This window comes from Hippoglossus hippoglossus, chromosome 10 (genome assembly GCF_009819705.1).
Source record: "Hippoglossus hippoglossus isolate fHipHip1 chromosome 10, fHipHip1.pri, whole genome shotgun sequence".
NCBI lineage: Eukaryota > Metazoa > Chordata > Actinopteri > Pleuronectiformes > Pleuronectidae > Hippoglossus > Hippoglossus hippoglossus.
This window is the reverse complement of record NC_047160.1, coordinates 7,662,730-7,683,305: the sequence shown is the minus strand read 5'-3', so window position 1 is coordinate 7,683,305 and position 20,576 is coordinate 7,662,730. Positions and strand designations below refer to the sequence as shown.

At 40.5% G+C, this 20,576-nt stretch overlaps 2 protein-coding genes across 5 annotated transcripts; one reads left to right on the top strand and one right to left on the bottom strand.

Moving 5' to 3' along the window:
• Positions 1-2,064: 2,064 nt before the first annotated feature.
• phf6 (PHD finger protein 6) lies at positions 2,065-11,992 on the bottom strand. Of its 3 annotated transcripts, none has more exons than XM_034599051.1 (11): positions 11,813-11,992; positions 8,282-8,444; positions 7,546-7,647; positions 6,116-6,249; positions 5,966-6,012; positions 5,251-5,414; positions 5,012-5,155; positions 4,812-4,916; positions 4,601-4,734; positions 3,004-3,133; positions 2,065-2,898 (listed from the first exon to the last, which is right to left on the bottom strand). In XM_034599051.1, the coding sequence occupies exons 2-10, from the start codon at positions 8,411-8,413 to the stop codon at positions 3,004-3,006; spliced, it is 1,092 nt and encodes a 363-aa protein (XP_034454942.1). In that variant the 5' UTR covers positions 8,414-8,444; positions 11,813-11,992; the 3' UTR covers positions 2,065-2,898. The 3 variants fall into 3 exon arrangements, with proteins under 3 accessions (XP_034454942.1, XP_034454945.1, XP_034454943.1); XM_034599054.1 differs by having other exon boundaries at positions 5,251-5,411; positions 11,813-11,966; XM_034599052.1 differs by having other exon boundaries at positions 11,808-11,960.
• A 1,382-nt stretch (positions 11,993-13,374) lies between these two features.
• On the top strand, positions 13,375-20,536 carry cab39l1 (calcium binding protein 39, like 1). Of its 2 annotated transcripts, XR_004615333.1 has the most exons (10): positions 13,418-13,771; positions 14,344-14,491; positions 14,594-14,758; positions 14,921-15,039; positions 15,749-15,917; positions 15,998-16,057; positions 16,142-16,207; positions 16,313-16,456; positions 16,845-18,807; positions 18,861-20,536. XR_004615333.1 is itself a non-coding variant. In XM_034599055.1 (9 exons), exons 2-9 carry the CDS (start codon positions 14,375-14,377, stop codon positions 17,034-17,036), a joined length of 1,032 nt encoding a protein of 343 aa, XP_034454946.1. In that variant the 5' UTR covers positions 13,375-13,771; positions 14,344-14,374; the 3' UTR covers positions 17,037-20,066. The 2 variants fall into 2 exon arrangements, 1 of the variants encoding a protein (XP_034454946.1); XM_034599055.1 differs by having other exon boundaries at positions 13,375-13,771; positions 16,845-20,066.
• Positions 20,537-20,576: the final 40 nt, after the last annotated feature.

The window sequence follows — 20,576 nt, the reverse complement described above, 5'->3', positions numbered from 1 at the left end:
TTCATTCACTGACTAAAGAGCAGCTCCAGAGTCTATGACTACACGATAAGGTGGATTTCTGTGTGTAGTGTGTTCAAAGTGGAGGCACCAAGATTAAAATACAATGCTGTTGATGTTCACTATTGACCCACAATATGATGCATAAAGGAAATTGAGAATATATTTACAGCTGTTAAATATGAAAACAACTTGCAGATGGTGGAGAAACATTTAGATGAAAAAAGATCTGTTAAAACCCCCAGAAAGAGTATTAAATAATTTAAAATATATTCTGCTTTATCTTTGTAAAGTTAAATTGACAGTGGCACTCTAAAGCTGGTGATTGATCAGCGCATATTGCATCACCTCCTCTCAGCACAAAACAGTGTACTTTGATCACGACATGAATATGATTAAAGGCACATAATGAGAAAGGGACATAATTATCCAATAAAAGCTGAATTCCTTCAGTTGCTTCATATTTAGGGACCTAACATCAACTCACTGTCACATGACTAACTGAGACATTTAAATGGAACTGATTCATGGTTAATGTTGTTTCTAAGAACAATAGGTTTTTCTGCTAAGAAAAGTCAACATTTCGGCTGTGAAATAGTGGAATTAGCATAACTGGAACACTGAGCTGTGCAAAACTGTAAGAACATAACATTGACTTTTATAATTGGTTTTCCCTTTTATGTATTAGGGGGTTGTCATTATGATATGATTAAATAGTGTTTTGAATAATTGAATTAAAAACATTAGAATTAGATCTTGTAAGGGAAATGTAACATTTTGACCACAATATGATCATGTTAATTTCCCCTTTGATTGATCATGATTGAATCTCCTACAATGTAACCTTGATCATGCTGTATCCTGTACAACTGAATGAATCTTGGCCTGATTGCTTTAACTAAGGCATTGTTGTTTTCATGTCATCAGAAGATCCTGACCTTTGACTTTGTAACAACCCCAACCAGAGTGGGAGGGATGAGCCAAATGTATAAAGACAAAGAACTGTTTCCCATCTGTGTGCATATTACAAACTAACCTTTGTCGTATGCACCATGCTCTGAGCATTAAAGTGTGACAATACTGTAAGAGAATTGTGTCTCGTTCCTTGTTGTTAAAGTGGGATTGCAGAAATTGCCACGACAATCTTAAGTTTTACTAATGAAAGCTCTGTTCCCTATTTATAATGCCTGCACCTCGATTACCAAAGGCTTTAACAGAAATGTTAGTATAGTCATGGTTTGACTTTTAGTTTGCTGCACTGAGTCTTTCCACTCTCAGATCTCTTGGATCCTTTGACCAGCTGCTTCTGGTCGAAGTTGAGGGGTAAAGTAAATCATTTTTTAGGCTTTTGAGTATCCTCAAGTTGTTTTTATTCACTTTTTCCATCGGTTAGTTGACAGGATTAGGCAAGAACTTCTTAAGTGATTTAAATGAAATTCTGTGGAGGGCTGGGACATGGCCAAAGTAGGGACCCATTTAATTTTGATGCAGATCGGGGAGTGGATCACTTTTTTTAACATTGATAGATGGGTGTTTTTCAAAATTTTCATTTTTCCTCAGAGAATAATTGATGGATCTTTGGGAAAAAAAGAATCAGGCGTGTTTAGGGGTCTGATATTTATGAGTGTGTGCCATTAGGCGAAGCTCAAAATAAAAATCTGGATGTAGTGAATTTAAATGTCTTATTTCATTAGGGGACTGTTGGGCCATTGCAGAGGTATGAAATCCACTGACTGCCATTGTAGTATTTGTATTTAGTAAATTTGTTCTACTTTTCTTTGTTTTTAAATTGTACAGTATTGGATGAATGGTTTATATATAAAATATAAATTCAATTAAATGTACACCAAGTAAATAACTGCAGAGTAAATATTCCAAATGAATGCATAAGAGGCTTTTACTATAAATGGAGAGTAGAGCTGAGGTAGTCTTGCATGACTGCACGGTCTCACTTCATGACCTTACAGCCTGTGACTTTCCTCCCTCTTCAAACCTCGACCTGCCAGAGGACTGCTTTCTGCTTGGTGTACCCTATGGACACACTTTCAAATGAAATGAAAGACTCACTCAGTAAATGTGTAAAATAAAAATATTTTCTATTTCCAATCATTCATGGATACATTTGTAGAGATACAAGTCAACAGTACATCAAACAAAGTCAAGCCAACTCTTCTAAAGAGCTCTACTTTGCCCTTTAACAGCTAAATAAAAAAATGCCACCTTTAACAGTGGGTAAATCCAAGTGCATGCTGGCAAAACCTGTAATAGTGACTGTCCGAAATCCAGATATCCAAAATGACTCATGATAATAATACAGTAGCAAAATATTACATATCAAGAAAGAAAGGCTAACATGAAGAGTATTCTTAAGACATGATTACAGAAACAAGGTAATCAAACGGCACAACTTCATAGTGAGACTAGTAACAAACAGACCCCTCTTAAAAGTGAGTCCTTCAGAAGCTAAGGAATAGGAAGAATGTGTCCACTTTCAGCAAGTGTGGGTCATGTAATCTGGGGGGACCTGGGCACTGAGTGACAATCAAAACTTCAGCTCTTATTCACTGCAATTGTTCGCGTGTTTGAGACTGAGTCCATGATGGACTCTCGCTAAAGTTTAGCCATGGTGTTTCATGATCCACTAGCAGCCCCCCCGTGCTCTGCTCAGTACCACCGGTCTGTGAAAAGCTCGTCCAGACAACTAAAAACAGGATTTCACAAAGAACACGTCTGTTGCACGCTGGGGACATCGAGTCAGTTTACTGGAAGAAATTGTGTGAAGGACTCGTGGGAGCTGAAGACCACGACTTTGTGAGTAGGCTAAGATTCAGTATAAAAAATATCTCTCCCTCGCTTGTGAGTTCTGCAGTTTTCTCCAAACATCACATCCATCAGAACTACCTGTAAAAAACACATGACAAAAACTTTACAAATCTTTTTTTATTCATCCTCATATTTCACCTAAGGACAATTCAAGAATCTTAACAACAGTTTTTGTATAACAACCTAATTGCCGTTAACTTGCGTTGCCGGTGTTCCTCCATGGTCGATAGCTGCCCTCTCTCTGCTGCGATTCTCTCGTTCCTCATCTTCCTCATCCCTCTCCTCATTCCCACTGTGGTTCTTACAGTACAGTCTAAAATACACAGACACACACACACAAAATACAGTAATACAAAGATATTAGTTGTAGTTTCTGATGCGTTTCTGTGAAGTGGTGCAGAATTGGTATTAAAGGTAATCTATGAGGTTTTTACACAATGTTTTAATAGCTGCTTTCAGAGATGTCCTCTGGAGGACCTCCAGAGAGAATTAGATCTGGACTTTCTCCAGAGGTTGATTTCACACATGAACAACGCAGTGGGAGATTCTCCGCAGGATTCAGGCCAGGGGTGGCCCAGTAGGCAGAGACAGGACGTGACGTATTAATTCTGCTGCGGAGATCACATGTTTTTGTTTGCATCATATTGACACAGGCATCGGCTCTTATCACCACAAACTCTCTTGACATCTCTGTCTGTGTCTTCTACATGTGTGGCTCTGCTTTTTCATCCTGAGATATTTGGTTTCTTTTAGTTTTTTGAATTTTTGGGTCTGTTGCGTGTAAGGAACTTCATCAACCCCCACACTCGCTCGCAGTGAATCCTGCGGGGGACACATGAGTTACTCTGGACTTTCTCCAGACTTTACACTCAGGGGCCAGGCGGAAATAGTCTGCTGAAACTTTGGAGGCTCTCACGCAGACATTTTGCATTTGTACATGCAGCCCCTGCAGAGAAATATCTCTGGGGTTCAGTGCATGTCTGAAAGAAGCTAATGAGTGGTGTAACATTATTTATTAGCATCTCACAACAACAGGAATTGACTATATTGTTTACAGACGGGGATTTAGTTTCACTGAAATTCAGCTGCTTTCCATAAGCATTTCAGGAACTGGTCTGTGAAAGCTAAATGTAGTCTATTTCTGCCATCTACAGGTTAACATGTACAGCATACAATGTAGAAGATGGTTTAAGTAGTTTCAGGGAGGATTTACTGCCTGGCTGCTGCACAAGGTTCTTTCTAAAGTATATGTATATTCTGGCATTTTACCTTTATTTTGATAAAGGAGAGACAGGAAGCTGGGTGAGAGTGTAGGGGAGGGACCTGTAAAGGGTCTGGGCGTCCAGAAGTCTAACCAGGGACATGCTGCTTAAGGAACAAGTGTCCTTACAATACAGCTATAGGGTCGCCCCATTTTAAGATTCTTTTTAATGGTGAAGGATTCTCTTTGTTCTGATTGGCTTGTTTTTCAAGAGTTAAGATGCTATGTGTTTTGTAATATTGTTGCATCTTTCCAGACTAAATTGTTAAAATCTATTGGATTAAATCTCATTTGAAGCAGGTTTGCTTGAGTTTGAATAAAATAAAAAACCCAGTAAATAACCCAGGCTTGAAATAGCTGACAAAATGAACATATGTTCATATGTAAAACTTAGTATCAAGCAATTGTGTGGCAGCAATTACTGGATATATGAAGAGAAAAGTCTGAATGTAAAAATAGGTTATAAATGAATGTTTTTATAGTGAAGTGAAAGTGTTTGTCTGTAGAGGCTGAGCTCACTTGTAGATGCCGCGTGCCATGTTTTCGATGTACTTGGCTTTGTCCTGCAGTCCGCAGTGATAGTGGTAGGTCTTCACACATGCTTTGATTTCACAGCCAATGGTGGCTCCCAGCTGAGTGCACAGAGTACATTTCTGGAAAAACAAGCCAACCAATTGATTTTAATGATGAAACTACATTTCAAAGCATCTTTCAAAATAAATTGTCCTACCATTCTTTTCCCTCGCTTGATTTCCTGGATGACTGTTTTCACTTCAAAGTTTCCAAACTCAGCGCGCGATGTTGTCGTCAGCTGGACTGTCCCCGATGAAAAAAGCTGCCAGGGATCAGATTACAGAGTAAAATTGATATATGTGCAAATTTACGGACAGTGTGTGACACAAACACATGCTCTTACAAACTTCATCTTACCATGCACTTGTAGTGTGCAGCCACTTTCTTGGAGTTATCGGTGTGAAGCATGCCCCTTGTTGCGTTCTCTTCCTCACCAGCATGACAAAAGCCACAGCGCTGGCCGCCATCTCCTGGGCTGGTCCGGAGAGGTGACCTGTCCCGCTACAACAGACAGAACAAAACTCAGTACAATACAGCCAACACACCATTCAGGTGAATTTCCCAGACTGCTTCGAAGAACGAGCGTGCTGCCTTACATGGGAGGAGCTCTCCTCGTCTGCAGCCTGTGAGGAGGTGGAGCGGGTGTCTTCTGATTGGCCACGAGAGCCCGCCCTGGCTCTCACCTTCTCAAACCTTCCTCTGCCTCTGCTCTGTGGAGGTGACGAGTCTGACTCATTGGCCACACCTCCCTCTTCATCTGCTGACAAACCAACAACCAAGTTTAACCAAACTAAAATGTATCAAAGTAAAGTTGATGTGTTATTCATGACAACTTTGGCATCAGTGTTAATCTTTGCCAATATGCACACATTTTAAAATTCACATTTTTAATTCAAATTTTATACATTTGGTTGCATTTGTCTTCTCCATTTATAATTGTTTATGGTCAGACTAAAATATCAAGCCTCGAATAAAAAAAAAATTGTCATAAAGGAATCCTATCGTAGCAATTTTATCGTTTTCCTCCAAAAATCGTCAGAAATATCAGTTTTGCCGCCTGAAAATTCACATCAGTCTGGTTCTACTTGTCGCTGTAAGAGCGCATTTTGTGGTATTGTTAGTATTTATTACTGCAACACAAATCACAATACGATTTAAACAAGACAATAGAAATAACTTATGGTAAATAACATTGGAAACAACCCTAATTCATCGGATATAAGCGTTAATAATGTGTGTAATATGTCTTGTAACTGAAAAGGAAAATAGATCCAATAATAACAGTATAACACATGTTTGAGTGGACTCTACCTTGAATGTCGTCCAGAGAATCATCTCGGTGTTTGCGACAGTAAACACTACCAACACACAGATGCAAAGAAATGAGGATAAAATGAACAGATTAAAAATATCTTTCTTCACGTCATGATTGATTGAGCGTCCAAACACAGATTGACTTACAGGTAAATCCCTTGTGAGGGATTCTCGTTGATTTGAGCTTTGTCCTTTATGGCACAGTAATAGTGATACGTCCTCCGACAGGTCTTCACGTCGCAGCCGATAGTAGCACCCGGCCGGTGACAGGAAGAACACGTCTGAGGGGGAAAGGAGAAAAAAAAAAGAAGCTGAGCACATGCTGTTTCCCAAACATGAATGTTCACTTGAAGAGCGTCCTCACTCAGTTAATAACGTGAAATTTTGACATGTGGATCAGAATAGTAATTCAAACAGACACAATTGTCTGCTAAGTCCATATACAGATATCATGCCGCCGACACATTTATTGAGGAAAAACAAATGAAATGCAGCAGTGAAAATGGCAGCGAAGCACAGAAGTTCATATAGTAGCAGAAAAAAAGCTGCAAAAATCTTTAAATGAATCAGAATGAAAACATTTACATTTATGCAAAAATACATTTGCAGTATTAATCATTATTAATTGTGTTTTATTGGTTTTATAATTAAAAAAACACATGTGTATGTTAAAAGGAAGAAAGAAAACAACAACTACATATAGGCACATGACTTTAAGTAAACACATAACCGTGGCACAGGCTGGTGAAACCACTGTGAAATGTAATGTACAATTTGTAAAACTGATACATGAAATGTTGCTACTTAGACTAAATTGCACGTTAGCATCAGAGTCCTAATTCAACAGTTTTTCAATATGAGGAATGAATCACAACGTGTTGATTGTATGCATTAATCTAGATATTATATCCTAAAATAATAACAAAAGCTGATTATTTATTTGCCCCACAGAAGCAGCAGTGGTGGTGTCGTCTCACATCAAGAAGGTTCTGGGTTCAAACCTAACGACCAGCCGGGGGCTCACAAAGACGTGCAGGTTAATCGGAGACTCTCAATTACCAGTAGGTGTGAATGTGAAAGTGAATGGTTGTTTGTCTTTAATGTCAGTCCTGTGATACGCTGGCGACCTCTCCAGAGTGTACACCTTAACGTCAGCTGGGATTGGTTCCTGCTCCACACCAACCCTCAAAAGGATAAGCAGTATAGATAAGGGATGGACTGATTCCCTACTTTAACATGATGCTCATAATAGCATCAATCTCTCTCTCCTCTGTAGGAAACTCCTATAAACATGCACACATACACACCAGGACTGCAAAGAAAAGACTGAACACACCCCGACACACTGAGAAAACTTAACATTGAAGACATAGGTCCACACTCTGGTGGCATCACTAAGCAGTGTGTAAAATCACGCGTGCATCCTAATCACAAATATCCACATAAATACGCTCAATTTCATTTGAATGAGTCATTTAAAATGTTTAGCTTTCACGTCACAGAAGCTCTGTGGCCTTACACAATTCAGTTCTCCTTGACTTAGTAATGCTTCATTAAGAGGAGCAGCAGGCACTTACCAGTTTGTTCCCCCTCTTGATCTCCTTCTTCACATCCTCAATGGAGAATCCGCCGATGTTTTCACTGTCTGAGTGAGATGTGACCAGAGCGGAGGAGAACAGCTACACAGGGAAAAATATCAAAACTATTATTCAATGGTCTTTTTCTAAACACTTCCCCTTGAATAAATGTTGTCTAATTAATTCTGATAATATATTTTATATTTATAATATTTTCTTGTGGGTTCCAATAACCTATTTTTAGCAAATTAATTTTCGTTTGCCACTTATGATGCATTATTTCCCAGCAGACTAATGGTTAACATTAGTTTTACAAGTTTTACTGACATCAGATCGTGCCGTCGGAGCTGATTTCACTCTAACACACTTACAATCTTACATTTCATACTTTTGACAGTTTTATTGAAAGAGGGTGTCAGAGGGTGTGTAGCAGTGTTTTCTTAACTCAGCATCAACCAGGGGGCTATTTCAAGGATTTCCAGATTATTTATGATATATACATATTTATTCTGAATGGATACATTATATTTATTTTTTTGGGCTTTGTAAATGTTAGGATTTTTGTCATCTTCTTCTTATAAGCAGCTGAAACAACATCAAAATTCAAAATCCACACTTTCTTTTCGACATAACTGTTCACAATTCTGCATATGTGACAGGTAGTGTCGTATGCATGACTTTAGCTTGAAGAATCTCAGGTGAAGGGGTTGAGAACTACTGTGTGTGCTTTCCTCACCATGCACTTATGGTGGGCTGCCACCTTCTGGCTGTCAGACAACAGCAACTTGCCACACTCCTTGTCTCTGTTGGTTCTGCAGAAGGCACATTTAAGCAGCCGTGCTGCAGCTACTTTCTTCTGTCCCGACATGGCCAGAGGCTTTTTTTGTTTGCCCAAGAATCTAATGAAAAAACAACAAAAAAACACATAAATAATGAGGATAACTTTGAACCATTTCAACATCTTTATTTTGATCTCATTATTAATGACTTCAAATAAAAGATCTAAGACTTTCTAAACACACTAATGGCTTATTTCTCTCAAATGTCCCCACAATGCCTCAGATGATCTGTATGTGTGCCGCAAATTAAAACCTCCAGTAGAAGTTGTGTCTGTGAGGTTTCTGATTTGCAGTGTGATTATCTCACATGTTGTTTTTGTTAAGTGTTGATGTAATTTATAGAAAACTCTGCACCCTGTTTCATTGTGTTCTAACTCCAGAGTATCTTGGGGCCTGTAGTGAAAAATAATATCTACAGAATATGTGTATTGCTGATCAATACCAGAATTTGGGGAGAATTGATGAAGTTTTAGGAAGGTAGTCGAGGATGTTGTTGATGTGTCATGGATTAAGAGACATTATCAACCCACTACAGGCCAGCAATTAGCTACATCCACCAGTCATCCCACAACTAAATCAGATTAAACAGACAGAGAGGGAGATCAACAGAAGCTGGAGGACCAGATCTGATGCAAACACACACACGCACACGCACACGCGCACGCACACCTTATAATTACAGACAAACCCCCATATACATGTGATGTCGTCATTTTATCAGGGCCCGAGCACCAACAATGCGAATGCCCTTTTGCTTTTCGTTTGATTATTCAGTAAAATGAATCGCATTTTTGATGGCTTGAAAATGTACATATTCTGTAGCAATTCGAAATGGGTGTGGCAAAATGGCTCAACTGCGCCCCCTAACGCAGCAATTCCGTTTGGTTTAACCAATCTTCCCGAAATTTGGTACACACGTGTATCATGACCGGATGAAAAAAAAAAAGTCCTCGGCACCAATTTGATAAACGCAACAGGAAGTCGTCCATTTTGATGACATCTACACAGAAATCATGACTTAAAATCACAGCGCCCCCTGGTGGCAACAGGAAATATCTTGTTTTTTGCACGTCTTACACTTTGTTGTACTCCTCCTCGTCCATTGACCAAAACCATGTCAGACTTTGTCAGAATGGTCTCAAGACATTGATGATGAAGTCTAATCAAAACTGTGAGTTTTTGTCGAACACCGTGTTAGTGACGTGGCATCAAATTTAAATTTGTCGCTGTGTACTTTGTTCATGTCCCTAAAACTACATGTAATAACAGCACCCCCCCCGAAGACATTCATATGTTTTTAAGGAATGGGGCTGGCAAAACATCAGCACCACGATTGTCCGACATGTACAAAAATTGGTAGAAAAATGTGTCATTTCATAAAGAACAAAAAACCCTCTTGGATCGATAGACCAAACAGGAAGTCAGCCATTTTGAATTAAGTGGCCATTTTTTACCATTTACAAATGTTGTATTTTGACAAACTCCTCCTAGAGCTTTCATCAGATCAACTTTAAATTCAGTGAGTGTCATCTCAACTCTATGGAGATAAAAATGTATTAAAAGTTTTAGTGTACGTCACACGGTGTGACCGTGGCGTGGCATCAAAGTCTGATGATTGCCAAAAAAGAGGGATTTATTATAACTCCTCTGCGCATTGTCCTATCAGCACATAAAAGTCAACAAAGGACAACATTTTGTCACAAGATCAGTGTCCAGTGCTGGAACAGCTCCATATGTCAATATTAACTCAGGGTAAAAAAAAAAAACAGTAGATCGCCATCTACTGATTCATCCTGAAACAGGAAGTTTTTTTTAACTTCACTGCACATTGTCCAATCGACCCCAAATTGCTCAGGCTTCATCAGAGCCCCGACCTGAACAGATCTATAAGTCTGGTTGTAGTGATGGCGCCACCTACTTGCAACAGGAAGTAAGCCTCGTTTTACAACTTTAATTCGATTTACATAAAAATGTTACTGTGTGGTCTTCACTTGATGGCGTGGACCGTAATGTGTGATTAGTAGGTGTGGTCTAGCGCCACGTGATGGATGATGGAAGTGACGTGTTTATCCTTCCCCCGATGCACAAACCACACGCAAAATGGAGCCGTTTCGCCCGGTCCCTGTTCCCCCTCCTCTGCGGCCTCATCAGATCCTAAGGTCGCAAGTGCTAGGGCCCGCACAGTGCTGCTCGCAGCCCTAGTCTTTGTTTATGTTTTATCGCTTTTATTCTTTTTAGTAGTATTTACTACTTATACGTTACCATCCCACCTCTCTACAGAAAATCTATTATTGAGATGTAAATTTGAAGTTTATAACTGTATTGCCTGATTTGAGCAGCAGTGAACACACACACACAAGCTATACTTTTAAATATATTTAAAAAAAACATATGTTTTTTAACAAACCCTATATTCACTCTCTTCCCATATTCTGCCACATGTCTGCCCCCAATTCTATAAAAAATATATACTTTTCAAATTTGCAATTTTAGACTATGTTGCCTGTTGTGATCAGCATCTACATTTTATTTTAAACGATTTGCTTCAGATGTGCAATAATTCACACGTTCCTTCGAAATCCAATACGACTGGTTGTAAACCATCATTGTGTTGTGTGGAGTGTAGGAGAGCTGTCATCAGAGATGGTGTGTGGTTGCGATGTCCATCATGTGCTGCATTTACATGACACACGAGGATTAATAGGATTTGGTCAGCCTCAAAGGAAAGTGTGTTTTCTTTTATAAACCACAATAGCAGTGTGTGTGCTGCTGCTGCAACGCCTTGATATAAAGCCATTATTCCAGCCATGATCGCAGGGCCAGGCTTTTCACTGCGGCGGCTCCAGACACACACAGACACACACACACACACACGATGCTCACTCCGCATGTAAATAACAACAACCAGGCTTTATTCACACCTCTGATCGCCCCTGAAACACCTCTCATGTCACATCCCTGCATTGCTCGTCCTCGTCACAGATGGAGGCCAGCGTGGACGAGCCCATATAAAACAAAAGTGGCGGAAATTTAAGGTGGAAAGTTTTGAATTAAAGGGTGTGTGTGTGTGTTTGAGTCTTCCTCCAACATGAAGTGGCTGTAAGTGAAAACATTTGTCACTATGAACGCCCTGAAATCTCTCCACGGGCCCTTCCATGTAGCTCTCTGAAAGGAAAACGTCTCGCTGAAATGTTGTATTTTGTACTGGAAGTGGGGGAACTGTGAATATTTCCCTTTAACTGCGGGGAAATCTCGTGACGGACGCGGGTGTTTTCGAGTCGTTTCGAAGTAAAGAGCGCCATACGTGATGTGCGGCTGTGAGCGGAGAGCAGCCCGGGCTCGTACGACACCAATACGGCCTGAGAGCACAACAGGCCACGCTACACAACAACTACCGCACAGCCGCGGACACACACAACACACCTCACCTGCTGCTGGGCTCTTAAACGGGTGAGACCGTGGAAAAGAGGGGAAAGTGTCCCGGGCGGCCGCTGAGCTTCTCTCCGTCCTTCACTAGTGATCGTGGTGATTTTCACGCTAGCATCAAGCTAGCTGCAGCGTCACAGACCGCAGACACTTCCGGGTGAGGCTTTCAAAGTAAGACGCGTGTAGGCGGTGCGCATGTTGAGATGTTTTAAGTGTGAAGGGAAAGGCACAGGAGGTCTGCCGTGTGTGCAGGAAACGAAAGCGAATTACCTGATAAATATCTCATGGACACGGCTTTAATTTTGAAGTATCGTTTCCCCTGAAACAGACATGGCTTCAGGTCACCAGATGTGACTGTATGTATGAGTCAACCTGCTTTGCAATAAAACCCGATTCTGATTCCTCGTGTAGATGCAGAGCATGTTGGACTAACATGTTTGTTATGTCATGATTGCACTAGAATAAGAGATGTATGAGCTGATTTCAGATCTGTTTGTCACAAAATGAATGAATTGTTGTATGTGTTATGTTGTTGTTTTTCCATCAAAGCCTTGAACAATACAAAGCACCAATCAGTTTGATTATTCAAACATAGATAATTCATTTGATGATTGATTATCATATAGAAATTGATGATTACCAGTCAAATCATCGATTTGATAATTGATCATTTGTTCAAATTCACATACAAAACACAGAGGGTGCAGGGGTAAAAAAACTAAGTGTGAAAGTTAGCCCATTAACAGGATGACCTGAGCACAGACTTGAGAGGTGACAGTGTAAAACTGTACAGTGGTGTACTGCTGGGAGATAACTAAGAAAATATGCAAAAGCAGTTGAAACTGTAACTGAAAGTTCCGAACACTGATGAGAGATTTGAACCTACTGTGCCTGATGCATGATGGTAGAATGCTGTCGGCATCTTATGGGTATAAAAAGGAATAGATTTTCAGTGTGATTTGGTGTGAAAGACAAACTGGAAGCTCATATCACAAGATGACATCAGAAGATACTTATCATGATAACTATCAATATTGAATAGTATGAAAATGTTTGTCTTGATATTTTTATCTTGATGACATTTTTGGCCATGTCACCGAGCACTAAGCAAACCTCGGGATTATGGTTGTTCCTATTTTTAAGAAGTGTGTTTTTACACACTTGTGTACACACAAGTACACACTTGTTGAATAAGTTTAGATATAACCAAGAGTATTGATGTCTCTGAAGCTTTTGAAAAAGTTGATTAATTGCATACACCAACATATATGATGCATATTACTACTGAAACAGTTTTAAACAGCATACATTGTACACAGGATGAAAATGCCTAATTTCAAGCCTAAAACATTTCTGAACTCAACTTATTTGCCTTTATCTTTTCGCGAGAACTCGGGTGCACTTGCTTTATGTTACAAGGCAGTCCGGTGGACGGAGCTTCGTGTGAAGTCCTCAGTCTCTCCACCCGTACGAAGAGTCTCCGAGCACTGAAACACGCGCATCTACAGCGGAGAAGGCGTCACCGCATATGTAATTATCTGGGGCTGTAGTGATAGGCTGAGACGAGTGTCAGTCGTTTTTCGTTGGGCGAACACATCCCGCCCAGTGTCCCGGAGCCGAGCTGCGGGTGGAGAGAGAGAGAGGCTCCACCAGAGGAGAACCTATGAGGACATCAGCCCAGAGACCCGCTCCTCACCGACACCAGGCAGCCAGCAAGTTAGGTGACAGTCGGTCACGAGTGGAGAGATTTTTCATGAAACATCTCAGCGATGAAGGTCGTCGGTTTGAGCCACTTGTAGCGTCGGCTAGCTCGGGTTAGACAGCCGCGGCTCCAGATAACGTGCCGGACGCTCACAGCGACGCTGCGGCGGGGAAAAGAAAGTGGAGACAACTTGCTAGCCTGCTAGCTAACCTTTAGCCACCGCTGAGCCTCCTTCAGCCTGAAAAGCACAGTTCACTCGGTGAGTCTGTGACAGCCGGAGCTCGATGTCCCAGCAGTGTGTGTCTGTGTGCGTCTGTGTGTGTTTTCCACGGGGCTCTCTGACTACATGCTCTCGTTAGTTTGCCTGTTTTATCGCTACAGCTAACTAGGTCACAAGCTAGCTGAAGTTTGCTGATGAACATCGCTGCGGGGTTGACATTTTCTTCTTGCCCCTGACATCATTGTTCCACTTAGAAAGTCAGCGTTTTTACTCAACTGGGCTCATGTTCACTTTGAGAAACGAACCAAACTAAACCCGAGTAAACTAACAGTGGTAGAGTTACTTCAGCGCTTCGCCCTCGATGTTGACTAGTTTAAAGTTAGCTAAGTCAGCTAGCTGTGTGCGCTGCTAGGCTCTTAACAACTGTTATTGTGTTTTTTTACCTCGGGAGTGTCGAGTTACAGTCAGACAGTGGAGCTAACCTCACTCTCGCTTTCTTCAGGTGAGACATTTCAGCCATTTCCTGATGCAGAGAGGTACAGGAAGTGGAGTTGCATGTACTTGCACAGGATAGTTTGCTGAAAGTGTGTTGTGTTTTTATTTCAACACAGATTGTTGGGCTCGGTTCACCTCTCTGCAGCCATGCCTTTTCCCTTTGGTAAGTCTCAGAAGAGTCCCGCAGAAAACGTGAGGAGTTTGAAGGAGAATGTGGCGTACTTGGAGAAACTGGACCCTGGAGACAGCAAAAAGTGTGAGAAGGTCAGCAATGATTTCTCCCCTTACTGGCTGTTTGACATCTGGCTCTTATTCTCAGCACTAGCTCATGATCGTAGTCATTAACTATTTCCCCCCGATTTAAAGGTTGCAGATGAGGTGTCTAAAAGCCTGGCCTCGCTGAAGGAGGTGCTCTGTGGAACAGGTGACAAGGAGCCTCACACTGAAGCTGTGGCTCAGCTCGCACAGGAGCTGTACAACACCGACCTCCTCATCACCCTCATTGCCAACCTGCATAGGATTGACTTTGAGGTGCTTCTCTCTGCTGTGACTTTGTGTGTAATGAAAAAAAAAAAAGTATTGATTTGCTCTGTGCAGACACCAAATTGCCAGTAGGAGCGATAATGTCTCTGCATATCATCATTAGCCAGTCAGCCATTCATCGGACTGACTCAGTGTTTCTGTTTCTCACAGAGGAAGAAGGATGTGGTTAATTTGTTCAGCAATATTGTCAGACGTCAGATTGGCACTCGCACACCCACGGTAGAGTACATCTCTACACACCCACAGATCCTCTTCATGCTTCTTAAAGGGTAAGTTCATCTTCTCATTAAAGGTAATTCTACTCTTAAATAACTGGTAAATATCACGAGCAAATCCCTCAAATTATTATTTTGTTGTTGTGTTTTGTGCTAAGATAACTTTCCGTAAGCATGCCTCGTGATTTCTACATTACCCAGTATGTGTTTCAACAACTCCCAGAGGAACAAGCATGAACTTGTTGCATTCACATGTGGGTTACACATTTAGATGAACAGAGTGAGAGTTGAGTGCTGGTTTTACAGCTCCAAAAAAGAAAAGAAAAAAACAGAGTTGTCCCGCGTACTCAAAGAGCAACCTTGTTTAACGTCTACACTCCATTATGATCCGAGAGGCTGGTGTCGGTGGATCAAGTGCTCTCTTTGCAAATTTCCACCTGTGTCATGGATTTCCTCTGCAGTGTTTTTACACTTTTTACCAAAAAACTTCTCATTTATGAAGAGGAACATTCAGCTGGATTTCTTAACTTCTGTCAATGTTAAGTCAGCTCTTTTCAGCCATATCAAAAATACATCCTGGAAAATAAGGCCTAAAAATAAATGTTGTATAAGTGCTAAAAACTTAGCAGTGTTATGTGTTAAGAGTGGATTTTCCTACAAATGAGGCTGGTGAGTAGTGGTTTTCATTTGTGTTACATAGACAGTGTGTGGTGTATAACTGGCTTATTAGTTGACCTGGACCTGACATGTATTAACGACACAGATACGAGAGTGCCGAGGTGGCTCTGAATTGTGGAATGATGCTGAGGGAGTGCCTGCGTCACGAGCCTTTGGCCCGGACGGTTCTCCTCTCTGAAGACTTTTACTGCTTCTTCCATTACGTCGATCTCTCCACCTTTGACATTGCCTCAGACGCTTTCGCCTCATTCAAGGTACACTGGCATATTTTCTGTCTAGAAAGTTTTTACAGTTCTTATCTGATATCTAAGTCTCCTTTTTTTTTTTCTCTCAGGATCTCCTCACTAGACACAAGATTATGTGCGCAGATTTTCTGGAGAACCAATATGACAGGGTGAGCTTTCTCCTGTTGACTTTTGATCTTTAATTGAAAGCAGGCTCATGCTGTGCTTTAACGTACTTTAAAATTATCCTTCAGGTGTTTACAGAGTACGAGAAACTCCTGCATTCCGAAAACTATGTCACCAAACGACAGTCTTTGAAGGTGAATGCTCCAGCACTCTGTCAAATCACAATTACTGATGGGCTCTAATTTGAGCTGCAGATTCAACTGTTACTGACATGTTTTTAATGATGCGCTGTTTTCCAGCTCCTCGGGGAACTTCTCCTGGATCGACACAACTTCACTGTCATGACAAAGTACATCAGTCGGGCAGAGAACTTGAAGCTGATGATGAACTTGTTAAGAGACAACAGCCGAAACATCCAGTTTGAAGCGTTCCATGTCTTCAAGGTGTGAAAATAGAACACACACATTGTCAATTCATTGTTTAAACATTCAAGTTGAAATGTCACATAGAATTTCAAATTAAAGAGTGATAGTTAAATTCATAAAATATTGAAAGTTTATGGAGAAGTCTGGACTGATGAAGCCATTTTATTTTAGGATAAAACTTTTCAGATTGTCGGGTGAATTTGTATCTTCACCTGCTTAAATATGTAGCTTATAATAAGGCTGAGTTCTTTTCATAGTGGCCGGGGTTAGAGTCCAGCCAGGGTCCTTTTGCCATCATCCCCCCCTCTTCCACTAACTGTCAAATAAAGGCAGAACAGTCATCAACATAATTTGAACAGAAAAACATTTCAGATTGTTAGTTTACCTCATCTCTCTCCTTTCGAAGGTATTCGTTGCAAACCCCAACAAGACTCAGCCCGTGCTGGACATACTGCTGAAGAACCAGACCAAACTGGTGGAGTTCCTGAGCCACTTCCAGACGGACAGATCCGAAGACGAGCAGTTCTGCGGCGAGAAGAACTATCTGATTAAGCAGATCCGGGACCTGAAGAGGCCCACAGCGCCGGAGGAAGCATAAAAAGCTGTGTTGACGACTGCTCGGCCAGGTGGTAGATTGTAGAGGTAGTGGCTGGAGCTGCAGAGAGGCTGAGTGAGAGACATGCTTCATTAAGATTTAATATTAACTACAAAATATAGGAAAAAAAGAGTACAGATTACTTCCTTCACTTTCTGTTTTTTTAGTGTGGATATGGAGGTGATTTCCATCCAGATACCTGAGTGGGCCAAGAACTGTTATTTAAACCATAGTGTTTTCTCTTTCGTCATAATGCATTTAATCCGTTTTAGTATCCTTGGACCTTAAACTGTTGCCCTTCCACATACACTGTTGCTGGCAGAGACTTTAGAATGACAGAAACGTCACCCCATGCACAACCAACATCAGCTCCGAGGTTTTCTTTAGTCTTTTCATCTTCAGAAACTTTATTTTAGAGATTGAGGTAAATATATTATTTTTCTAATGTGTCTTCATGGTAAACAGTTTCAAACATAGAGTAACTCTCTTCTCTCTGGACATTGCTTAGCCTCACTAATCACAGCGGTTTGATTTGTTGCCTTATTGTGAAGCTGTTGTGTTGCACAGGGACCTAAATTATCTTTCACATGTGGATCATATTGGCCAGGTCAACACACAGTGATTTTTTTTTTTTCGGGGGGGTGAGAATTGTGTATTTCTTTGGCCTTTGGTCGCATGTGTAAGGTTGCAAAAGTTTGAAATGATCCAGCTGTGCTGTACTTGCCAATGCGTTAGATGGAACAGGAAGAGAAAATCAAAACCATAGAGGAATCAATTTATTGTGCTGCGTTTTTGTTTTTTTAAAGCTGTGTTCACTGATGCTTGCATGACTGAAATAGAAGCACAGCATCAGATAATGCTGCAGGGTAGTAGACATCCATTCAGCGCTAACATGTACAGCCAGGATATACAAATTGATCTCACTCAGAGCACTCCATTTCATCCTCACATGCTGAGCACAGATAGCAATAACTCATTTGAAATAATGATGTAAGAAATAATTCATTCATGTCTCTTGAAACTACTTTCCATTACGGTATAAGCACTGCTTAAAACAAGAAATAATATCGCAGAGGCGTTGCATATTGGATGCATCATACGTATGTTACATTGTAAATCTATCATGTTCATATCGGAGCATGATATTTAAAATTAGTCAACCTGTGAGACTTTGTACTAACTTTGGTTGAAGTTTATTTTTCTTGATTAATTTAACAGATTTTCTTTGACTAGACGACTGAGTGGACTGTAGGAAATGGTTTCATTTAAAAGAAAAATTTGGCTAAAACGTAAAGTCTCATATCTCCCCCGTTATTCAGTGTAACTCCATCTCTCCAACCATTATCTACACTACTGATCTCAGCTGTCATTGAGCGAGAGGCGGGATACACCCTGGACAGATCACCATTGTATCCTAACCATTTGCCTCTCTTTTTCCCCCGGTGCGTCATGTTTGACATCACAAAGACACTGACAGCTGAGGCGTATTCACCCAGGAGTCTCGTTTCCATCAATGCTGTTTGAAGCCGGAGCTGATAAAAACCTGTGTCTACTGCAGAGTCATTTCACCCGGGAGGGAAAGCTGATTATATCTATTCTCATTGCAGGAAAAAGCCTGATGTAAGTGGCGTTTGTGGGTTTTTAGACCAGTGGAAAGGGGCCTGTAGAGGCAAACAACCATTCAGGCCCACATTCACAGCTACAGGCAATTTTTAGAGTCTTGAATTAATCTAATTCCTAATCTACATGTCTTTGGACTGTGGGAGGAGCCGGAGTACCCGGAGAAAACCCACACAAGCGCGGGAATAACCCGCACAGTCCACACAGAAAGACTCCCGCTGGCCATCAGGTTCAAACCCAGAAGCTTCTTGCTGTGAACGCTCTAAACACTGCACCAGCGTGTCGCCCCCACTTTAACACCAAAGAGCACAAAAAGAAAAGGGGGTGGCAGATGCTGAAATACATACATAATTTGAATTACCATGTCCTTTTCTGATATGATTGTAATGACACATTGACAGAGAAAACACTGTAACATAACTGTGATGCATCGGAGAGCACTTTCCTGTCAGAAGTTACCACATTGTCGAAAATAACCACATGCACTGTTAAAACATGAATGAGTTTGTTTTTGGATGATGAGCACTGAGGTCCTCACCAGATCAGTTCTACTTTTTAAAAAGACTCCTTGATATAGTTGCCTTACTTCTGCTGTTGTTACTAAAGTGGCATATTAGGGATTTGGAGACGTGTTGTCTGTGCACAGGTTTTCTAGTACATACCTCATGGGATTTGAGTTTGCAAATGCTGTGTTCTCTGTTCTTTCCTTCCTAGACGGGATATTTTATTTGACATTTAAAAAAACAACACAACAGTGGGTTGTATGCATGCCTAAACTTGATATATATACATATGTGTGTGTGTTAAAACTTGAACAGGGACTGCAGCCTGGTTTTCACAATGGAAAACTAGATTTTTAAAAATACTTAAATATTTCATTGGTTGGTGCCACACAAAACGTTAATTCATAATGAATTGCAGTGTGGTAACTTGTAATGAATGTTGCCTTATTTAAAGACATGTAATGGGTCGTAATGATCATGTAAAATTCCAGAACTCTTCAATTTGCTTTTGTTTTTTTCAACCCATAGTCGACAAAAAAAGTACATTTCAAGTCCCGCATTTATGACCAGTTAATTTCTCAGATCCACCGAGACACTTTTAATGCGATCCTGTGGGTGGAAATGCATTTTTCATAGAAATTAGTATGGCTGCACTCAAAAGATTTTCTGCTGTGATTAAGTTGCTTATTAAAAACTGCACCAGAGAGTCAGATCCTTTTCAAGATTCAGAAAATAAGTAGAGAAGTGTGATATGATTGTGGTACATTATTCATAAATACAACGACTGAAGTCCTGCTCACTGTGCACGGTCATGTCACCAGTTAATGAAAGAAAGTTTGAAAGTGTGTTTGAGTTTCTAATAATATCCTGATTTGAGGCTTTGCTCTGTAATAAAATCAATATTATCAGGCTGATGTTTTACTAAATTTTCAACATTAATACTAATGGGTGTAGATATTCAGTCAAACTTCCTTGAAATGTGAGTTCAGACGTGCCGTGCACTTTGTGAAGGACGTGCTATACACAGACATCCCACCAGAGGGAGCAGTTGGCAACAATTGGCACATTGCATTAATTGTACAAACAAAGTATTTCATGTTTTCTTTAACCCTACCTCTAATTATGAGTATATATAAATCACTGACAATATTATATAGACATCAACACAAATCCCTTAAGATCAATATTATGTATTTGATGATTTAAATTTCTCTGTTTAAAATATTTGTTGTGCTTTATTTTATCCTATTGCCTTATTTTCCCCCCTTGTCTTTTTCCACACTCTGGATATATTCTCTTTATTTACCATGGGAGTGAATTATGTGTACATAACTTTATAAAGGGTAAAATTGTGAAAGCAATAAACTTTGTGGCAATTGATTTTTGTGTCGCTTCACTAGTTTGGCACAAACGGAGGGAC

Coding starts and splice junctions, on each gene's coding strand:
- phf6 (XM_034599051.1), bottom strand. CDS start 8,413: ATGTCGGGACAGAAGAAAGTAGCTGCAGCACGGCTGCTTAAATGTGCC. Junction 6,250..7,545: donor TCAAGAGGGGGAACAAACTG/GTAAGTGCCTGC, acceptor TTTCCCCCTCAG/ACGTGTTCTTCCTGTCACCG. Junction 5,156..5,250: donor ACGAGGAGAGCTCCTCCCAT/GTAAGGCAGCAC, acceptor TGTCTGTTGTAG/CGGGACAGGTCACCTCTCCG.
- cab39l1 (XM_034599055.1), top strand. CDS start 14,375: ATGCCTTTTCCCTTTGGTAAGTCTCAGAAGAGTCCCGCAGAAAACGTG. Junction 14,492..14,593: donor ACAGCAAAAAGTGTGAGAAG/GTCAGCAATGAT, acceptor CCCGATTTAAAG/GTTGCAGATGAGGTGTCTAA. Junction 16,208..16,312: donor CCAAACGACAGTCTTTGAAG/GTGAATGCTCCA, acceptor GCTGTTTTCCAG/CTCCTCGGGGAACTTCTCCT.